Below are 19,369 nucleotides of genomic sequence, written 5' to 3'. Positions count from 1 at the left end.
ATTAGGAATCTGGCATGACTAGGAACAATAGTGCCTAATGTGCTTCTTGTTGTTGTTCCCACAACCACCAGCCCACTTTTGTCTGGTATTTAAATTATTCAGGCTATTACAATAATTACACTGTCATGAGCATTAACTTTAACTACAAGATTTACACCTTGGACAGTTGTTTATGCTGTTGGCCTGTTTACTCCTTGATAAAATCCAGCAATATCATTAAAAGTGAAACCATATTTCACTGAACTTCAGAGTTAGTCAAGTGTAATATGTACATAACGATAGAAATATAAAGCTATAACTAGATAGTTTGATCTAATATTGTAAAAGTAAAGGTTCAACATTTTGGGAAATGAGCACAATAACAATACATACGTTATGCTTATATTAGCTTTTTTTGGCTCTGTCTGATGGTGCCTGTCTATCAACACTTCGAAACTTTATTGAATAACATGTTATATCGTGTGATGGTATTTTGATCAGGAAGATTTTATAACAGATATGGGTGTGGTATCGACCTTTGCATCTAACTTCCTGTAAGAAAGTCAATAAACATATTTTCTCAAATGTTGAACTTTTGCTTTATCTTGAAATGCAGACCATCCAGAGGAGCAAACTATTGTAACAATGAAATTAACCCATTCACCTTATTATTACTGAAATGTTGTAGTTTATTGCAATTACACTACTTTTGCTTTGTGTATCATCATAGAAATCCTCTCAATTAATCAGAAGCCCTTCAAAAATAGAAATAGTTTTGCCTCTTCCCAGTGGAATTGATGCCAAAATTAAGTTTTCTATTATATTTCTTCCTCTCAAGCCATGCCCTTTGCTTTTGCTGGGAGATAAAGTGCAGCATGTGATTTTAAAGTGCAGCAATATCCATTCATGTATATAGGTTGGGTTCAATAAAGTGAGAAATAATCCTGCATAACTGTGCCAACTGTGCCAAGAGAGCAGCATGCCAAGTGTTGGGCATTCATTCAAATCCTCTCTTTGTCCTTCTCTCTCTCTCTCTCTCTCTCTCACTTTCAAGGCTGCAATACCAGCAAATCAAGAACCTGGATACCCTGGATAACCCCCAAACATAGTTCACCGCATGCTAACTGGTTTGTCATTAAATGTATATTGTGTGGGAATATTCACCGTTACACACAACTGCAACAGAAATAACAGGAAGCTTAGAGGTGCTCTGACATGGAGCGTCAAGATTTATAATGCAGGGACCCTCTTAAAAGAATAGGTTATTTTGGGAAATACAGTTGACTGATACCACTCTCATGTCTGTGCCCTAAATATGAAGCTTACCGCAGGAGACATTAGAATAGCTAAGCTTAGACTGGAAACTGGGAGAAACAGCTAGCACCTCTAAAGCTCATGAATTAATAGATTGCATCTCATTTGTTTCATCCATAGTTCAAGGTTAACACTTCATTGTTTATTTGTTTTTGTCCAGTCTTTCTGCTGAACTAAACTAATTGTCTCCTGGGTCTAGCTTCCTAGTAAAATCAAATTTTTACACTTTGGTTTTCTAGCTTCACACGTATTAGACAGAGCGGTATCATTCTTTATGATATAATTCTCATCAAGAAAGTGAAGAAGCGTATTCTCCAAAATATCTAGGCGATTTATTCATTTAACAAGGGCCCTGCATGATTATCTAGTCTTGAAGCTTCATCCACCTCTACATGATTTGTCCCCAGAGATGTTAATGTGGTCACTTATTCTTCATTTATCAAGTACCAACAACATAGCAAGACAGAAATCACTGAAAACATTGGAAATCTCAGCCAGCACTGAACAAATCTCAAATTGGCCGCTTACAGCTACATAATTGTATGTTCATTAGGGCCAAGAAATATCTGTCTTTATCTGTTTATGTGTTTGCAGAGGTAACGGCTTACATTGTCTACTGGATGACTCACCACAAGGGTAGAGTAGCTTCGACACAAACATGCACACGCTGGATCCATTGCAGTAAAACCCCTATTGGTCCAACTTAGACACATGTTGTGAGTAACTCTCATATTTGTTACCAGAAACCTTTTGGTTCCTGAAATAGTCTGTGGACAGGGAGGAATTACCCCCCTCCCTACTCCCTCCCCCCTTGGTCCCTTCAGCTGTCAGAGGCAGGCTGCGGTGGGGGCTGAAGAATGGTGGGGTGGGGGAGCTGGTGGGTGCGGAGTGAGGATGGATAACAAGTATGCAGTCAATGATCTTGTGTGGGTACGAATATGAATACGAATACGAGTGGCTTTAACTTTCAAAGCTGGGGGCAGCTTTGAAAAAAGCCACTCGTCCTTTTGATAAATATAGTGCTGAGTAATAACCAGCCATGCCCTCCTGTCTGAAGACTTGTGGAAGAATGTTCACCCCGTGTTACTCAGCCCACATGGGCTGACGATGCCAGTAATACTCTGGGGAGATGAGCTAGTGGCTGTATGCCAGGAGATTTAGACAAGCGATCTGAATGCAGACATGGTGTCTGCTATGCCAGCACTCTCAGCGCCTTCTGCGTTTAACTGTATTTATGTTCTTTAAAATCATGGTGTTTATTGACCTTATAGTGTTTGTCCTCATCAGTTGTCCTGTGTTGTTGTCTGTGTGGTGAAGGCAAATACACTTCTTTACACTGTGGACAACACAGTTGCTGACTCACCAACTAGCTAACTACATGTATGTAAATGGCTCAAATGTGAAACACTTAAATGTGCAGTCAATATTTTTTTATATTAGTGGGATAATTTGATATTGTAGGAAATACCTTTACTATTGTTTGCAGAGAGTTTGATACCATTCTCATGTCTGTCTGTTAAATATCAAGCTACAGCCAGGAGCTGGTTAGCTTAGCTTAGCATAGTGACTAAAGCAGGGGAAACAGTTAGCCTGGTTCTGTCAAAAGGTAAATCTGCCTACTAGCACCGCTACAGCTGTCTAATTAATACATTGTTTCTTGTTTGTTTAATCTGTACAAAAACCGAAGAGTAAAAAATTTACACTTAAATATGAAGCTAGCCTATAGAGCCAGGAGATAGCTTAGCACAAATTATGAGAAATACATTATAAGTTGCTGATTTTTTAGGATTTCACTGTAATTAACTTGTGAGAAATTAGCATTGGTCACAGGGTTTTTATTCCTAAACAAAGGGTTGTCTGATTTACAATAAACGTCTGCTGGCATGTAGGTGAGAGTTTTAACATAGACCAATCAAGAGACAGAGAAATATCTGAATTTCCTTTCTTAACTCAGGAAGAGTGTATGCTAATACTACTCTTGTTTGCTTTGTACTTGTTCTGTACATAAGGAGAGGAAATGCTGAGTTCGGGAGAGTAACCGTGTGTTCTCTCCGTGGCCACGTTACATAAAGAAATGATTCAATACATCTATTTGACTATGTATTCTTTGGGAAGGAATTATTTTCCCTGACAAAATACTGGGGAAAAAAGGCGACAAAACTGTCAACATGTCATTTAAACACTTTTTTATGGATTAAACAAACAGATACATGTTAATTAGTGAGCTTTAGAGGTTTTTACCTTCGGACAAAGCCAGGATAGCTGTTTGCCTTGTGCTTTCCAATGACTGGTGAACATTTCGTGCATCTAGCAGGTTAAATTCACAGACATTTTTGTCTAACACAGCTAAAATGAGAGTGAACATTGGACTTAGATCTGTCAGGTCACCAGAAACACAACTCCAAATGAATGCTAATGTTGCTCTGTGTCAATTGAATATTTTACTAACAATTTACATTACAGATACAGCTGTGGCACTGCACCTGTCAGCTTGTTTTGATGTGTTTCTCCTGATACAACGTCGTAAAGGACAAAGCAGAGCAGCAAATGTTTTCTTTATGATTTTCTACTCTTATATCTACTGTAAACTTATATTTAGATCTGATCACTTACCATTTTCTCCATTTCCTGCTCACGCAGCCTCTCCTCTCTCTGCCAGCGGTGGTATTCCAGCAACTCGTCCTCATTGTCACTGATCTCAGAGATGCTGTTCTTGCGTTCTCGGGTATATGGTTTTGTAAGACTCTGTTCCTTGCTGGAAGAGCCTGCTATGGTCATGCAGGTGGTCTTTCTTTGGTTGTGGGGGCTAGCAAGAGGAGATGAACCAGATAGAGATCCCAGGCCTGACACGATGGCATTTCCCGGGGCAGGCCTTAACTGTCTGCCTCCAGGCTTCTTCTCCATCCCACAGAGTGATGATGGATTCTGGGTATAAAGTGCCCTCATGGCTTCTGCTTTAGAAGGAGGTATGAGTTTCAGAGGGCCCTGGGGGCTCTCGGGGACGGGTTTAGCAGTGAAGCCCTGTGAGGCAAGCGAGGATCCTGGAGTCCCTCTGCGGGACATGCAAGGGCTGGGGGGCGGAAGTTCTCTCAGGCTGGTGGACCCCGTCGGCTCTGGAGTCTTGAGCCTTTGAGGGACATCTACATGAGAGGGGTGCTGATCTTGCATAGGACTGGGGGATCTCTTCTGTAGGGAAGAACCTCTTACTCGAGGGCTGGATGGTGCTGTTGGGGAAAATTTGCACAGGGCGGGTTTATGACTTAAGCTAAAGTTTTCTGTGCCCTGTCCTGACTCCTTGCGAGGTGGTGTGGGGCTTGATGAAGCTTCTGCTCTTATGTTCTGAAGAAGCTTTGGGCTCTCCTGGGCCCTCTGACCACTAGTAGTACAGCTTGAGGCCACAGAGAGTGATGTCCGTGGATGGGGGACAGGAGTAGTGGACCGTGCAAGTACTGGAGGAGTTTTGTTGCTGAGGTTCGAGCCCAGAAAGCTGCTGCTGTTTTCATAAATTGAGTCCTCAGTCATGGAGTCGTTTCTCCCATTTAGCATGTTTGAAGGAGAGGGCTGATGAATAGGTTGTTTACCAGATCCTGATGACGATGAGGCCTTCAGCATCAAGGAGTCCTGGAGGTTCTTTGATATGTTGTTGATTTTGGAGTCGCCGTTGCTCAAAAAAGACTGATGGTTTCCATTTAGGACACTGTGGGAGTCTGCGAAAGGGAGACAGAAACACCTGTGCATGAGCATTCCTGTTAAATAAAGGACGAGGACACTTGAATAGACAGTTGCAAAAACATACATAAACAAACACAGTGGTAGGGATCTGGTTTGTGTCACTGACATTCACTACACGTGAGGTCAGTGCTGGTAGCCCAAATAAGGAAATATACAGTGAACATGTTGTTGCACACACATATTCATACACAATGTCTCGGTGGCCTGCTTTAAATAGTGATAAATGTCTTGTTCTCCTGCATGAACCACTCGCAGCGAGTCGGGATGTTGTACTGCTCAGTTGTCTTGTAATACGACAGAGATCTGGAGCTGCTAAATATAAAAGCTGCAGCGGTGTACCTCATTCAGAGCTGATGAAATCAGGGCCTGGACAGGAAAGAGTGGGCCATACACACTGGGCAGGGTGTGGTGGCTCTTACTGTACTGTTCAGGCACTGGCAGCCAAACCAATAAGGTCAGCGGAGAATGGATTCTAAATATCATTGACAGCACAAGGGAACAGTCGCAGCAAGCAACGGGCCAGTATAATATAACATCAACTGAATGTAACTGTAAAAAGATTACAACAAACCCGTGTCACAATGAGGTCACACCTTGAGTGAAACCCACAGATAAAAATGAACTAGATCACAATGTAGGCCATAGATAATTAGTCCTGAACAAGCTATTTCTAGTCAAGGATAATGACCAATATTTCAGTCGAATTGTGCTGGAGATATGAAAATCAAGAGCTGGTAAACTTGGTGTTAAATTTGAACAAAACAAATAAGTTATTTTTTTACTTATAATGTGGAAATCAGTTTAATGTCAGAGGTTACACTTCAAAATGTCTAACGAATCAAGTGCTGAAAGTTATCTTTTTTCATGTTTACTTCATGTCATCTCAGTAACCATTTGGTAATTATGTAAGCCCTAAAAAGCCGTGGACAGTCAACTAATTATGTACAGTGTCTCATGCTAACTAGAGGCCTCATAATTCTCTGCAACAGATGTATGATACGTGTTCAGCATTAACGGGAACTTATGCAACTTCTTGATTTCACACCAAGGTAGTAGGAATCCAACTTTGACTACATATCTATAAATAAAAGATAAAGCATTTGTTCTGCCCAGAATAGCTACTGAGCAACCTTGTCACTGACCATCCTATTTCTGTATCCCTGAAAAATTATCATAATGAGTATCAAATAATAATATCAAAGCCGGGTCTTAACCAGTAGGGTGAGTTCTTGTGGTGCTCAGTCCTTGGCCACCGCCAGGCAGCATGCTCTTCATTCTCAGGGCCTCCTCTGGATGGTTGAAGCGGAAAAAGGCAGACTGACCAAAACACAGCATGCACCCTGCCAGGAGAGAAGACCATGATGTGTTAGGTAACGCCTTCAGAGAGGCAAAGTATTAACACCACCATAAATGACAGGTTGATGCCAAATATAACTTATTGCCTATTGCTTTTTTTTTTCATTTTTAAGCATTACTAACTATCAGTAACTTCAACCATTCAACTGATTCTGGTTAAAATGTGATATAAAATCAGCCTTTCAATGTTTTAACTAATTCAATTAGTCTAAAATAGCTGCAGTGACGGAATAGCTTTTACAGGCCACAGTACATGTGTATGCATACAATGAAGCTGTCCTGCTTAAATAATCAATAGGTGTGAGTGTATATAATTGTTCTTATTTGTGAGATTTATTTTAAGGTGCCATGAATGTAAACCACATTTCAGCTTGATGTGTGGTAACATAAGGAAATAAGGAGAGTGAAGGCAAGTGGGGGTCCAGCATGAGAGAAGAAACGGGAATTCTAAGGTGTGACACAGATGGCAAAGAGGTCAACATATCTGCTATTGTTGTTTTTTTGTCCTGTAGTCAATTTGAGATCTTGGTCATTTATTGACTGTTTAACTGCCATAAATAAACAAAATTAGTTTAACTCACGTGTAGTTAACCGGTAAATGAAATCAACTCCTTCTCCTTTTCCTGCATTTCCGCTGGCTTTCAAGAATGCCTGACAATTCGAGTCACACGCTGAAGTTTTCAGTTTCCAGTTATGGATATTCCACAGGGAGTTTAATGTTTATTTCATCATTCAAAGGTCCACGTGACTGCAGCATTGTTCCTTATGATATAAATAAAGTAGTTTCCTCCATTGCAGAGTTAATTTAGCATTTCATGACAGTCCTTTGAATGAAGCAAAGTATTCTGAAGTATTCTTGTTTAGCAGCTGCTGTCTCCACACACGCCAGCTGATCACCCGGCTTGAAATGACATTCTGGTGTAGCTGCTGGCTTGGATCCCAAGAAGAGAGGACTGAGGGGGGCGGGACTGTTTTTATGTCATGTATGCATGTTACTGGAAGGTCATGGGACTGTTTTGTTTTTGTGAAACTAGACTGTGTCATTGTACACTTTGCTTCCAATGTATTTAATACACAGCTGAGCATATGTAATACTGCAATGCATTTCCATTTTTAATAAGTCACCTGACTGTACATAAATGGGATTTCACCGGTAAGGGAGAGTTAAACAGGAATAAGAGTCTTTCGCCATGCTCACGGCTCATCAGTATGATCAGTACACATCAGAGCTGAATATGTCAGCATGCTAGCATGTTCACAATGACAATGTTTACATGCTGATGCCAAGCAGGTGTAATGTTTAGCATGTTAACCATCTAAGCGTAGCGTGTTAGCATGCAAACATTTGCTCATTAGCATTAAACACAAAGTACAGCGGAATATCGATAGTTCGGCACAAACCAAAGTAGTGGACAAATTAAAAATTTGACCTGATAATTACTGAAGTTATTACTGTAGCAAATTTATTGGGATCCATCCAATAGTTCTTGAGACATTTTAACCATAAGACCATAGATGTCTGTACCAAATTTTGTACACATCTTTAAACTCAATATGCACTAAAGTCCTTCTTAATCCCTAGTAATCATTAGTTTTGGTTACATTTTTGTTTTTATGCCATGCATTGTATAAGTTAATTGATATAAAATGCAAGAATAAACAGCTTTAAGTGCCACCTTGTGTCAGGCGATAGGGTTTGGTGATGGGAAGGCCATCTACGGAGCACTGGTTTCCACATGGGTACAAGGTGATGCTGCCAGCTTGGTTTTCAATGTAGCAGTGCTGAGCTGCGATACCGTGGCCCTGCAGTGGGATATCTGTCCCCTCGCTGCCCAGTGTGGTCCTCCCTGCAACAATAGAAAACATTTTCTCAGCATCAGTTACAGGAGATCCACGTGGACCTGGGAATACTTGTTTGAAGTATTCTTAGTTCGAAGCCAGAGTTGACATGACAGAGGTCAAGGTCGCATGACCAGTGTCACAAATGGAGTCCACATGTGACTGAATGATGAACAACAGGTGTTAGTCTCAAAAGACGTGCTTAGCCTGGTAGATAAAAGGCATCTTGTCAGAGGGAAGTATTATAACCAGCTTCTATTTACTTCTTGTCATTATGATTATTAGTTATTATTAATATTGCTGTCTGAAAACATACACACACACTATTTATTCTTATGTGATAGTACAGATGAGATAGTGCACCAAGAAAATCCCAGAGGGCTTTTCTCTGGGGCGGTACACACCCTCTCCTACCCGCTTCCTCTGTGGTGTCAATGCTCAGCGCAAGACAATGGTGCAAGAAAATCACAGACAAGGGTGTTATTGAAACTGTGGCGCAGCATGAGTAACAACAAGATGGTTAAAAGGTACTGTTTCATCAGTTTTTTTTAATTCATCATTCATGACAAGTTGTGCTGCTCACTATTTTAAATAATGTGATCATGGAAGTGTCTCTTTGTCCTAACAGGAACATAGATTACAGATCCTACAGTCAGTACAGATATGTCTGTACTGCCCCCCCCCTCCACACACACACACACACACACACACACACACACACACACACACAGGTCTTCACCTTCCAGCAGTGGAAGCAGGGTGATGGCTGTGCTCAAGCGTCCACTTCCCAAACTAACCAGGTGGGGGCGCTCTGCCTGGACTTTCAGGGACTTGCCTGTCTCAATCAGGTCTAAAGGAGTGCTCTGTCAAAACAAAATCAATTGGCAAACATCATTACATGATCCTGAGATGATTACCTCACTAAACTATTAAGTTACAAAGGTGGAAGTCTTAACACTCTTTTGCTGAATCTTAAAACTGAATGTTGCATCTGGTAAAATTACATATATGAACAGCAAAGCATAAATATTAAAATGCTCAAATAAGATGTCCAATATATGCACTTGATTCAAACTACACTACAGGTGCTATCCTGAAATCTGTCTCTTTTTTATTATTGAATAATATAAACAAATTAGGGAAAATGTGACATATAAATGTGACGATACAAGAATCTCATGGTACAACACTGACATTCTGAAAATATAAAAGACTACAACTAAGACTAATAATAGTCTATAACAGCAGTTTATGAGGTGCTACGTTATCAAACCCGCACCACTAAATACAGTAGTTGTCACAAGCTTGCAAAGCGGCCCTGAAAACAGCCTCACCTACACCCGAGGTGTGTGTCTACGGCTGTAAAACTGAACACGGTATGCTTTTAATTAAATTAAAGATTGTTTTATTCAATGTCAAACTTGGTAAAATAGCAAGGGATACAACAATTACAGTTCATGTGAGAAAGCCCAAGCTTATAATTAATTGGAAATGATCATAATAAACACTAAAAGATGTAGAATTAACATATACTGTAAATATGTATGTAAAAAAGGCTGATATGCCCATTTTTACCGCTAACAAGGATTGGCAGATTAATTTGTTATTTGATTTGAAACTGATTTATTGCTAAAATCTCACAATCTGAAATTATACTCACCTGTAAGACCTGGTGCATCTGTCGCCCATGTTGGACTTTATTCCTGCTCATGCGCTCCATGTCGGCTGGACTGTCAGAGTTATCTGACACATGAAGATCCTGAGGCAAACACACACACATACAGAGAGAGAGAGAGAGAGAGAGAGAGAGAGAGAGAGCAGGGGATGAATGGGAGCACTGGGAATACTGCTACTACAGTTGTACTGCAATGAGAACAGTGCTTTCCTTAGAAACCTTCTGCCCCACTTTTTAAGCCCATGTGACCAAACCATTATACTGGGTAATTGTTTCTACTAGCTGGACAAAACGATCCATCAAGAAAGCAGGCATTGATTTATGCCTCAATGCAAGAAAGATGACTGATTTTACACATTCACAAATCTACTTTTAAGATATAGCAGAAAGGTGTGACTGAGCCCTGCAGGTATCTAGCACATCAGATATCAGATCACTGCTTCCTCAGACCATGATGAGCCACTGTGAGTGTGACTCACATGCAGATCTTACAAACACAAACCATCCATGTTTGCAGACAGATGCTGCAGATTAGGTCCAGCTGATCGCACTCACATCAGATGAGGGGGAAACAACGACCTACTGGGGTCAGACAGACCTTAGACAATCACACACAGACACATAAGCAGCCCAGATGACTCACCATATTTTTCTGCTAAAAGCTAGTATCCACGTATAACACTGTCCCACACACAACAATTTAGTATCAGCTCAGCATTCCAAGCAAAACTGAAATAGACACAACTACTTATTATCTAGTGTCTGTTTTGTCTACCATGGACCAAACCTAAATGACTGTATGTCCTGTTTGGCTGTTGACATGTACGCGTGTTTCAAAGGAGATCGCTTTACCTTAGTGATCTGGCAATCTCCAGATATGTTAAACAAATGGATGACTTATTAAGGACATAAAATGCTCTGTAAGGCATTGGGCTACCTCCACAACAGCTTCAGTGGTTTTTGACATAGAGTCTCCATCTTTCCAAAAGATATTTCCTCATTTGGTATTTTGATGGTGGAGGATAGCGCTGTCTGTTTGTCATTCCAATATCTCCCATAGCTGTTCAACTGGGTTGAGACATTGTGACTTTGAAGGCAACATGGTATGATTCACATTATTGTCATACTCTTTAAACCATTCAGTAACACCTCTTCACCTGTTATTCTCATTTTTTCTGGGTTTTCCTTAAATTTCCCCACAGTCTCTGTGTCAGGAAATGACCACAGCAGCCCATTCACGCACCGACACATGTTGCATCAAAAAGAAATGCTTGAGCTCTTTGTCGCTCCATGCTGACATCACTAATCATTTCAAAGTCTTGGGGGAAAAAAATCACCAAAAACCGTCCACAGCTGCTGTGCTCAAAGTTTAGCCCAGGCGGAGACAACGGGGCGTTCAATCCACGTCTGATGTCACTCCAGACAAAGTCACCGGGTGAAACCACACGTATCTGACAATCGTGTCCAGTGTGTGAGTCTCTGAGGACCCAGTGACATGGAGAACAGACCGTCCCCTCTGTTCAGCACTGACACTGGACCCCTCACGCCTCTGCTGTCAGCCCACTGGCTGTCAACACTGGCCCTCTTTGAGCCACGCACTCAGACACAGGGACAGGAGAGTGGGCAGGGTAATGTGTCTCTGACTGTCTGACTCACACACATTTGCACACATATGCTCCTGCTCCCACAAGCCTCGGTTATTTAATGTACACACCCAGGCCGGAGAATAGTTTAAAAGCTTGCAAATGCGGAGCCTTCCACTGTAACCTGTGATTATGGGGTCAGTTATGCCCTTCAGAGTTGCCATGAGCTTCTGAAAATAGACACCCCCAGCCACACAGTCTGGGCTGTGACTTTTAAAGAGAAATTATTTCTGCTGAGAGTGAATGCTAACAAAACAGAGGAAGAGAGAAAATGTTACACTTAAAATGATGACCGAAATAAAGTGAAATATAGCGTTATTTTTTAAAGGATGTCATAGAAATCGACAGAAAATTGTTTACAAACACACCAGTGCTGGAAAACAGTCAACATTTTACTTAGTTCACTGACAGACATGCAGCTCTTACCATTTCTCTACTCCAGCTAAGTCCAGACAGCTAGATCCATGGGTTTGTCTGAAGTGTATCCGTAGAGCAGTGTCCACATTATTGTTTATGTCTTGCGCCTATCTTTTTTCATTCACTCACTGGGCTCCTCTGCTATTTCCCTCCTCCCAACCCCTTCTCCTCCCCATCCAGAGTGCAGAGTTACATCCACGACACGCAGCAGAGGGGGACCAGGCATCGGCACTGCCCTCCGAATGTGTCCGGACTTCTGACTAAAAGACGCCTTTTTTATTGACTTTCTTTCTCTTTTTGGCATAGAAGCCCTGTAAAGTAAAGTAAAGAACTTCAGATCCAATTTCAAAACTCTCCTTATTAAGAGAGGCGCTTGGTCAAAGTTCAGATGCTCCTCAGAGAGTCCCTGAGATGTATTCACTCCTATTGGATTTCCATTGATTGAAAGATCAGATGGGCCACACCAGATGATCAGAGGAGGCTGGAAACCAAACCCTGCAGTGCTGACGAGACCCACAGCATTGCCTATTGGTAAAGCAGGTGTTAGCAGTCTGATCCTGGGAGGATAGAAAATGTGGTGTAGGAGTAGGAGATGGAAAAGACCTTGTGTCCTCTGACTTCCTGCTCCGAGCTCTGTGCCACTGATGTAACAGTGGGTATTTCCAGTCTGAAAAACTGTTGAATAACAATTTATGATAATATCACAAGGCACGGTGGATTATAATGCATTCACTGTGCTCACTACATCAATGATGATGGGATAGAGAAATACTATGGTCCACAGGAAGTGAGTGAACACATGTTAGCCATCTTTGCAGACGTCCCACAGGAACGATTTGGCCTAGAGACAGAGAGTGGGAGAAAAACACCACTATTGATCTCACAAGGCTTTTCCCATGGTCGGAGGCCAGAGAGGAGATGGAGGAAATGAAGCAGATGATGAGTCACTGAGGAAAATAAAAACAAACAAACAGAGGCAGCTAAGTAACCAGATGGAGCAAAGTCTGCAGAGAGGGTTGATGTTCTGAGTGAGTTCCCTCAGTGATGATGTGGAGGTTACAACTGAGGGGATGAAAAGTTGCTGAACTTCCTTTAAATAGTGATAGATTAGTCACTGTAGCTACAGCAAATAAGGTAAGATGGCAGAGGAAACCAATCTTCCTAATTATGTAACAGAATGTATTATGCCAACATCTCATTTACATAGTTCAACAAATTAGATTTTTATTGATTGTTATTGTTTTCTTGTTATGTGGCATCTTATGTTATTAATTGGAGTAAATGCATTAGCACGGGTTTAAAAGTAAAAAATAAGGATGTTACTTTTTTCCAGTCAAGGAGCATTATTGTGAAGACTAATAAGATTATTAACATAGAGATTTGGAGAGGTTGTTTGAGGTATTTCTATAGCAGAAGGACCTAGGACGTTTTGTGGTTCGAGGGAATTAATTTATTCTTGGAGTGATATTCCTTGTTATTTGAATGAAAGGAATTTGTCGAAAGCTGCAAACCCACAAATGTTTCCAATTCAGTTTTAATTAGAACGCGATGTAAGGTTTCAATCCATCCAGGCAATGAAAAGAGAGCTTTTTATTTTGCCTTGGAGTTTGAGCCCACTGGCCTGGAAAGTTTAGCTGAGAGATAAATTATGCAAAATGATCAATATTAATGTCTGCCTTCTGATGTTGATCGCTGGCAATACTATGACTTAATGCAACTATATTTTCCCTGCACATGGTCTTGATGGTAATTCTGGACTGACATAAGAGAGGCCTTAGCGTTAAAACAGGTGTGTGAGCGCTGTGGCAGGATGATAAAAGTTCACCACTACTGGACAATTTTTCAGCTGCAGCATCAGAGTGTGTATTTTAGTCATCACACCAGTGTGAGGATTCCTTACAGCTCTTGAATTATGTGTCAGATGGCAGGCTCAGAAGGTACAGTTTGTGCAGTGTACCCCGTAGATACGCACTGTTCTATACTGTCTAAACTGAATTGTGGAGCTGATGTCTGCAGATCTCTGTGGGATTTCTGGACATGGCATGACAGAAGACAGGTGGATGGATCCAACCGTGCAGTCAGAGAGGTACAGGCAGCTTAAATTTATGCAGCAGCTTTCTTCGTTCTTGTATGAATTCAGGTAACGGGGACTTCCTTGCCCTGAAACCGGTCAGCACTTCCTCTCAAGCCATGCACAAATACACAAAGTTTGACAGGCCAAACCATGACCTTTGCTTTTAAACATAAGCATTTGAGTGGTAGAGCTTGTTGAGGGAGGAATGCTGCATGAGAGACACAACTGAGGACAAAACAGCCCCACATCCTGGGGGTTTCAAGGCACTGTGATAGAACATGGGGTTTCATTTCTGAAACACATTGTCAGAAAAAAACTAAATCCTGGTCTACAGCAAAAAATTAACAACATGCACACATGAATGCCATCTGGATTTTCTGATTTGCACTGCTTTGTTCAACATCAGTGTCACACAGAACACAAAGTAGTAGTCATGTGATCCCTCTGATAAAGCACGACCCCAGACGAACCAGAACAAATAAAAAACAACAGGAAGCTGCTGATATTCCCAAAACATTTCCCTTTGAGTCTCCCACCAAACAGATGTGCGGTCTTCTTTTTAACATCTCTCCACTTGCCTTTCATAACTTATCAACACGGTAATGACAACGAATGTAAGAAGAGTCATGCACACATACCTACATGCAAACAAGTCATGTAATCATGAAGTATCTTTTACCTGTTTCTCCCGTCACACAGGAAGTAAAAGAAATTTAAAATATACTCACTCACTCAGGCACATGTGCACCTCACACCTCCTGTCAGCCTGTAATTCCACCAAAGTACATTACGGACCCTCCAAGGCAGCCTGATCTCAACATAAAAGTGTTGCATTCACAGAGTCAGCTGGGTAAGGTTAATCTCTTTCCCTCTGAAACCAGATGACTTCCACCAGCTCTGTAATGTTTAAGCTATAAATGGTCACACTACAAGACCATAATAAATGATTACAAAAATGCTAACGAAAGTATGTAAACTCTGTCACTCTGCCAGTGCACGGCGAGTGAGAAATAACTGGGTCTTGTTAGGCCGAAAACAGTGAATGTAGACTGCCACAATAGCCCCATTATCAACTTCTCTCAACCACTTACTCTGTTTCTTACAACAACACACACACACACACACACACACACACACACACACACACACACACACCATAAAGCAAATGTTTTTGTTTCTCATTACCAGAGCTGGCGAGGAGCATGTTCTTGTCTGTGGAATGATTCAGTCCAAAGATTAAAAACATCTTCCCAATTCTACATCAGAAAAGTCTCCAAGTTCTCTTCTCCATGATGGAAATATGCTGTCAGCCCTTCACTGCTGTTGGGATTGCTTCAAAGTGAAATGTTCAGTGCATCCAAGTACATCTTTCTGCCGGTTCCACCCCTCTTTCCGGCCCTTTTTTTCTCTCCACTTATCATTCCTTTTTCCCATTCATTTGACTCTTCCCACTCTGTATCCCCACATTGCTCTGTGATTCTCATCCCCAGTAAACACCTACTAACTTAAATTGCCTTTTCTGTCAGTGTCCCTGAGGTAGCTATAGGTACTTTTTTGTTCCATTCATTATTTCACCGAGTTGTAATAACAAAACATGGAAAAAGTCCCTTCAGGATGAGATCACCACAAACTCATGAAGGATTAGATTGGAACAGCCAGCGTTCGTTTGCACTTGGAGAGTGACATTTCACAAAGATACTTTCTTTCAAGGCGACAATTCCTGTGGCTTTGCATCTGCTTCATGCATACGATTACATTAACACTTTACAACTACAGAAAAAGCAGAGGTAAACTGAGAAAAACGGAACATGGCTGAGTTGACTTTGTCTTGAGAAGAGCGACACTGGCAAATTTAGAGCCAATCAGGAAATTATAGTTATCACAGCCACTGTATAGTCAAGTTTTTTGCTCTCAGACTGGAATTTTTAGCCTGGCTGTTGGTGTTGGACACGTTGTCAGGGCCCGAGTAATTGGTTCAGCCTGTCCTGGGCTCAGTTCAAACTTGGTGCGTCATGCTGCTTTTGCCACTAATAAAACAGTCAAAGCAGACAGAAATATCTGCATGCTCCCCACCTCCGGAAAGGTTACGGGTGATTTTAGCTTTGTCTTGAGATGTAATGTGAAAACAAGTAATCCGCACCACTGATGGCAATACAGTGGCGACATCTCATATGGATGCCACACGTAGAATTATTAAGTGTGACTGTGGGAAGGACTGATGGATCCTCAAGATAGTTCTTTAGATATTTCATTATTTTACATAATGTTACTGATCTTTAATTTTCAACTATCTTTTCTTGGTATTATGGTGAGGGTGTATCAGTAGAATATCTGTTGGAACAATATGTGCTGTGAGCTGTCTTCAGCAGTTATTAAATGGAAATACACATGGACATCAAACACTTATCCTAGATTTTCAGACATGCAACATTTGACCTCTGGTGGCAAAGTCAGTGAAGTGCACCTTCACTGACAATGATCACCATGTTTGTTTTACTTGTGTTATTTACCCTGATTAAAGTGTCATTTCTGCTACATGCTATTATTATAATATTAAAAACAACACTACTTGCTCTATTCAACAAGCCAAGCTCACTCTAAAGCTTTAGCGAACAGGATGCAAACACTGGATTCTTGCAATTGAGGACTAGATATATCTGAGACTTCAGTAAAGCTGCTGCACTGCCTTTTTACAGCATGCTGTATCAGATTACAGTACTGTGTAGCAGTCTGGCAAGGTGTCAGAAGCCACAACTTTCTTTTATGCAGCCATGTGTCCATTGACTTGTGTGGCTTGATTTGTGGACAGATGTCCCCCCCCCCAATATGTTTTATTTGGCCAGCTGAGGTTTTGTGGTTTGCACTGATCCTTGTATAATTACACATCATTTCAGGCTGGAGAAAATACTTTAACCTAAATCCCTCTATGACACTAATTGACATCTTACATTATGAGAGCCAGGTGTCTGTTGCATTTTAGTGAATCTTAATGCACTACTAAATAGGACTTGCATTATGTACTTTATCCAAATGCTGCAGGCTTGAAAAAAATGTACTGCCTAATTCCTAGCACATGTCCTTTACATTTTGATGATGGAATAAGAGAACATTACTTAGGATTAAATTAATTCACAACGGAATGTCTGTTGCATTAGGCTCTTATGTATTTGATCTTATCACTACACTCATGCTGGTAAACTGGCTGCAGCTGTTTGTTGCTCTAAATGCAAAAAGGAAGCACCTGAAGCTTCTAGCTGAAAGAACCGTTATTGTGATGTAGGCAGTAAGCACACAGATGCACAACACTATTTAGGGCATGTTTACCTGAAGGCAGCTGCTTCCACATAAAATCCCAGAGACCGTGTACAAACAACTTGCCTAACTCTAAAACTGGGTTTATGCATCAACAACTGCCAGTTTAAGGTACACTCACTAAACCTAATGCAGTATAATACAATAGTGCTGGAATAAGCAGTCTCTTCATAAAAGGCCATGCTCATTTCTTGGTAAATTCATTTTAGCGGTTTTGATTTTCAGTGATGATTTTCTTTTGGAGGCTGTAGTTTGCGATTTTTATGTTTAGTAAGGCTTAACTGATGCTAACAAAATTGATACCCTTGAAGTTAGTCTTTGTTAAATTAGAGATAAGTCTTAGCTTTAGCTAGGTACGCTATTAAACTGGGTTGAGTATGTATCCAGGACTAACGTTATTGTTTGGACTGCGGAGACTAAACTCTTACTATAACGTCACTTTTAAGCAGAATTTAAACCGCAATGCGTTTAGCGCCATGCATTCAAGAACCTTTTCACGTTTATTTCAATGAATGGGAAATACTCAAGCACCATGTTGCACACAAGCTGCACAGTCATGCTAGAAAGAACCAGATTAACAGGACCCTGCAGATGTGGTCCAGGCATGGTGGTCAGCCATGATACATTCCTTTACCTGCAATGGCCTGCTGAATGAGTAACACTAGCATATCATTCACAGCAAACCTAGCTTTTATATAAGCCTTAACTCGCATAAAACCAGGACGCTAACGTCAATTCATAGTCTTAACTGTTATTAAACACTGAAAAGGTTAAATACAGCTGTTAACTACATCTAACTCGCCAGCGTTAGCCAACTTTCTTCACATGTTTAGCTAGTAACGTTAGCTTCAGTTCGCCTAACAACTGGACAAACGGCGAGGACTACTTATTTTATTTTTTATTTTTTTTAAAAAGCGTTTATTAAATAAAAATGCGAAAACTGAGACAGGACAGCAATAGATAGGTAATGTTGCTCTTTCATTGAAGAGTGGGTGGCCCTTAAAAGGGCCTTTGGGGTTATGTTATTAGCCAGCAGGCTAATACTCTTGAGACTGAGAGGAGGCCTTCTTTCCCGCCTTGCCGGAGCTGGGTGCAGACTGTCCGGTCTTCTTGGGCAGCAGGACGGCCTGGATGTTGGGCAGGACGCCGCCCTGGGCGATGGTCACTCCGCCGAGTAGTTTGTTCAACTCCTCGTCGTTGCGTACAGCCAGCTGAAGATGGCGAGGGATGATACGGGTCTTCTTGTTGTCCCTGGCGGCGTTGCCGGCCAACTCCAGGATCTCAGCGGTGAGGTACTCCAGGACAGCGGCCAGGTACACTGGAGCTCCGGCGCCAACCCTCTCAGCGTAGTTACCCTTGCGGAGGAGACGGTGGACACGGCCGACGGGGAACTGCAGCCCGGCGCGGGAGCTACGAGTCTTGGCCTTGGCGCGGGCCTTTGCTCCGGTTTTGCCTCTTCCAGACATTGTAAGTTATCGAATTTATCTTCCAAACAAATACCGCAATCGTAGATATGTAAGGACTAAGGAAGAAGACGCGACACGACCTGGATATAAACCTCTGCTTTGGCCCGCCCCAAGACGCGTTTGGCTTTTGGAATGAAAATAGCCAAGTATGATTGGCTTTGAGAGGGCAAAGGGGACAGGAAGTCAGTGGCTATTGGTGTAACTGCTCGGGTGATAAACCAATCACGTTGTGCCCTACAGGAGGGATAAAGGCGATTGGCTGATGTTTTTCTTGCTTGTTGTGAGTGGGTGATATGTAAAGAGGCGGACATAGAGGACCAACCGTGTGTCTTCCCTCCAGCTTCAAGTTTTTGGCGCTTTAGTTGTAAATTATGCAGCAAAAGTAAAGCAAATCTAATGCAGAATGTATGAACATTTGTGGTGCATATCAGTTTATCGGTAAACTCGTGTCTATTAAATCTATTATCAGATCATTTAAACGGTCTGTATAGCTGGTATGTGAGAATAATGTAACGCTGGAAAGTTCCACACTTAAGAAGATAAGTAGATGAGTGTTGAGCAG

General features: G+C 41.5%; 2 protein-coding genes across 10 annotated transcripts in view; both read right to left on the bottom strand.

Annotated features, from left to right (window-relative positions):
* The window catches only part of phldb1a (pleckstrin homology-like domain, family B, member 1a), a 31,213-nt gene extending 15,803 nt beyond the window's left edge, over positions 1–15,410 (bottom strand). For 2 of the 9 annotated variants that reach the window (XM_038709166.1, XM_038709168.1), the window contains exons 1-6: positions 11,965–13,195; positions 9,881–9,979; positions 8,960–9,083; positions 8,058–8,228; positions 6,240–6,365; positions 3,907–5,000 (exon numbers count right to left, since the gene is read on the bottom strand). In XM_038709166.1, the coding sequence (XP_038565094.1) occupies positions 3,907–5,000; positions 6,240–6,365; positions 8,058–8,228; positions 8,960–9,083; positions 9,881–9,979; positions 11,965–11,967 (1,617 nt within the window). In that variant the 5' untranslated portion in view covers positions 11,968–13,195. The other 7 variants (XM_038709167.1, XM_038709170.1, XM_038709169.1 and 4 more) reach the window with 7 other exon arrangements.
* Positions 15,411–18,224: 2,814 nt separating this feature from the next.
* LOC119895558 (histone H2AX) lies at positions 18,225–18,903 on the bottom strand. Its single transcript, XM_038708739.1, has one exon. It carries the CDS (start codon positions 18,805–18,807, stop codon positions 18,379–18,381), a length of 429 nt encoding a protein of 142 aa, XP_038564667.1. The 5' UTR covers positions 18,808–18,903; the 3' UTR covers positions 18,225–18,378.
* Between the last annotated feature and the right edge of the window lie 466 nt (positions 18,904–19,369).

This window comes from Micropterus salmoides, unplaced genomic scaffold (assembly GCF_014851395.1).
Source record: "Micropterus salmoides isolate LMB-PRFRI ecotype aquatic unplaced genomic scaffold, ASM1485139v1 Ms_hic_scaffold_9, whole genome shotgun sequence".
NCBI classification, from domain to species: Eukaryota; Metazoa; Chordata; class Actinopteri; order Centrarchiformes; family Centrarchidae; genus Micropterus; species Micropterus salmoides.
The sequence above is the reverse complement of the archived record's forward strand: the minus strand, read 5'-3'. Positions and strand labels throughout refer to the sequence as shown.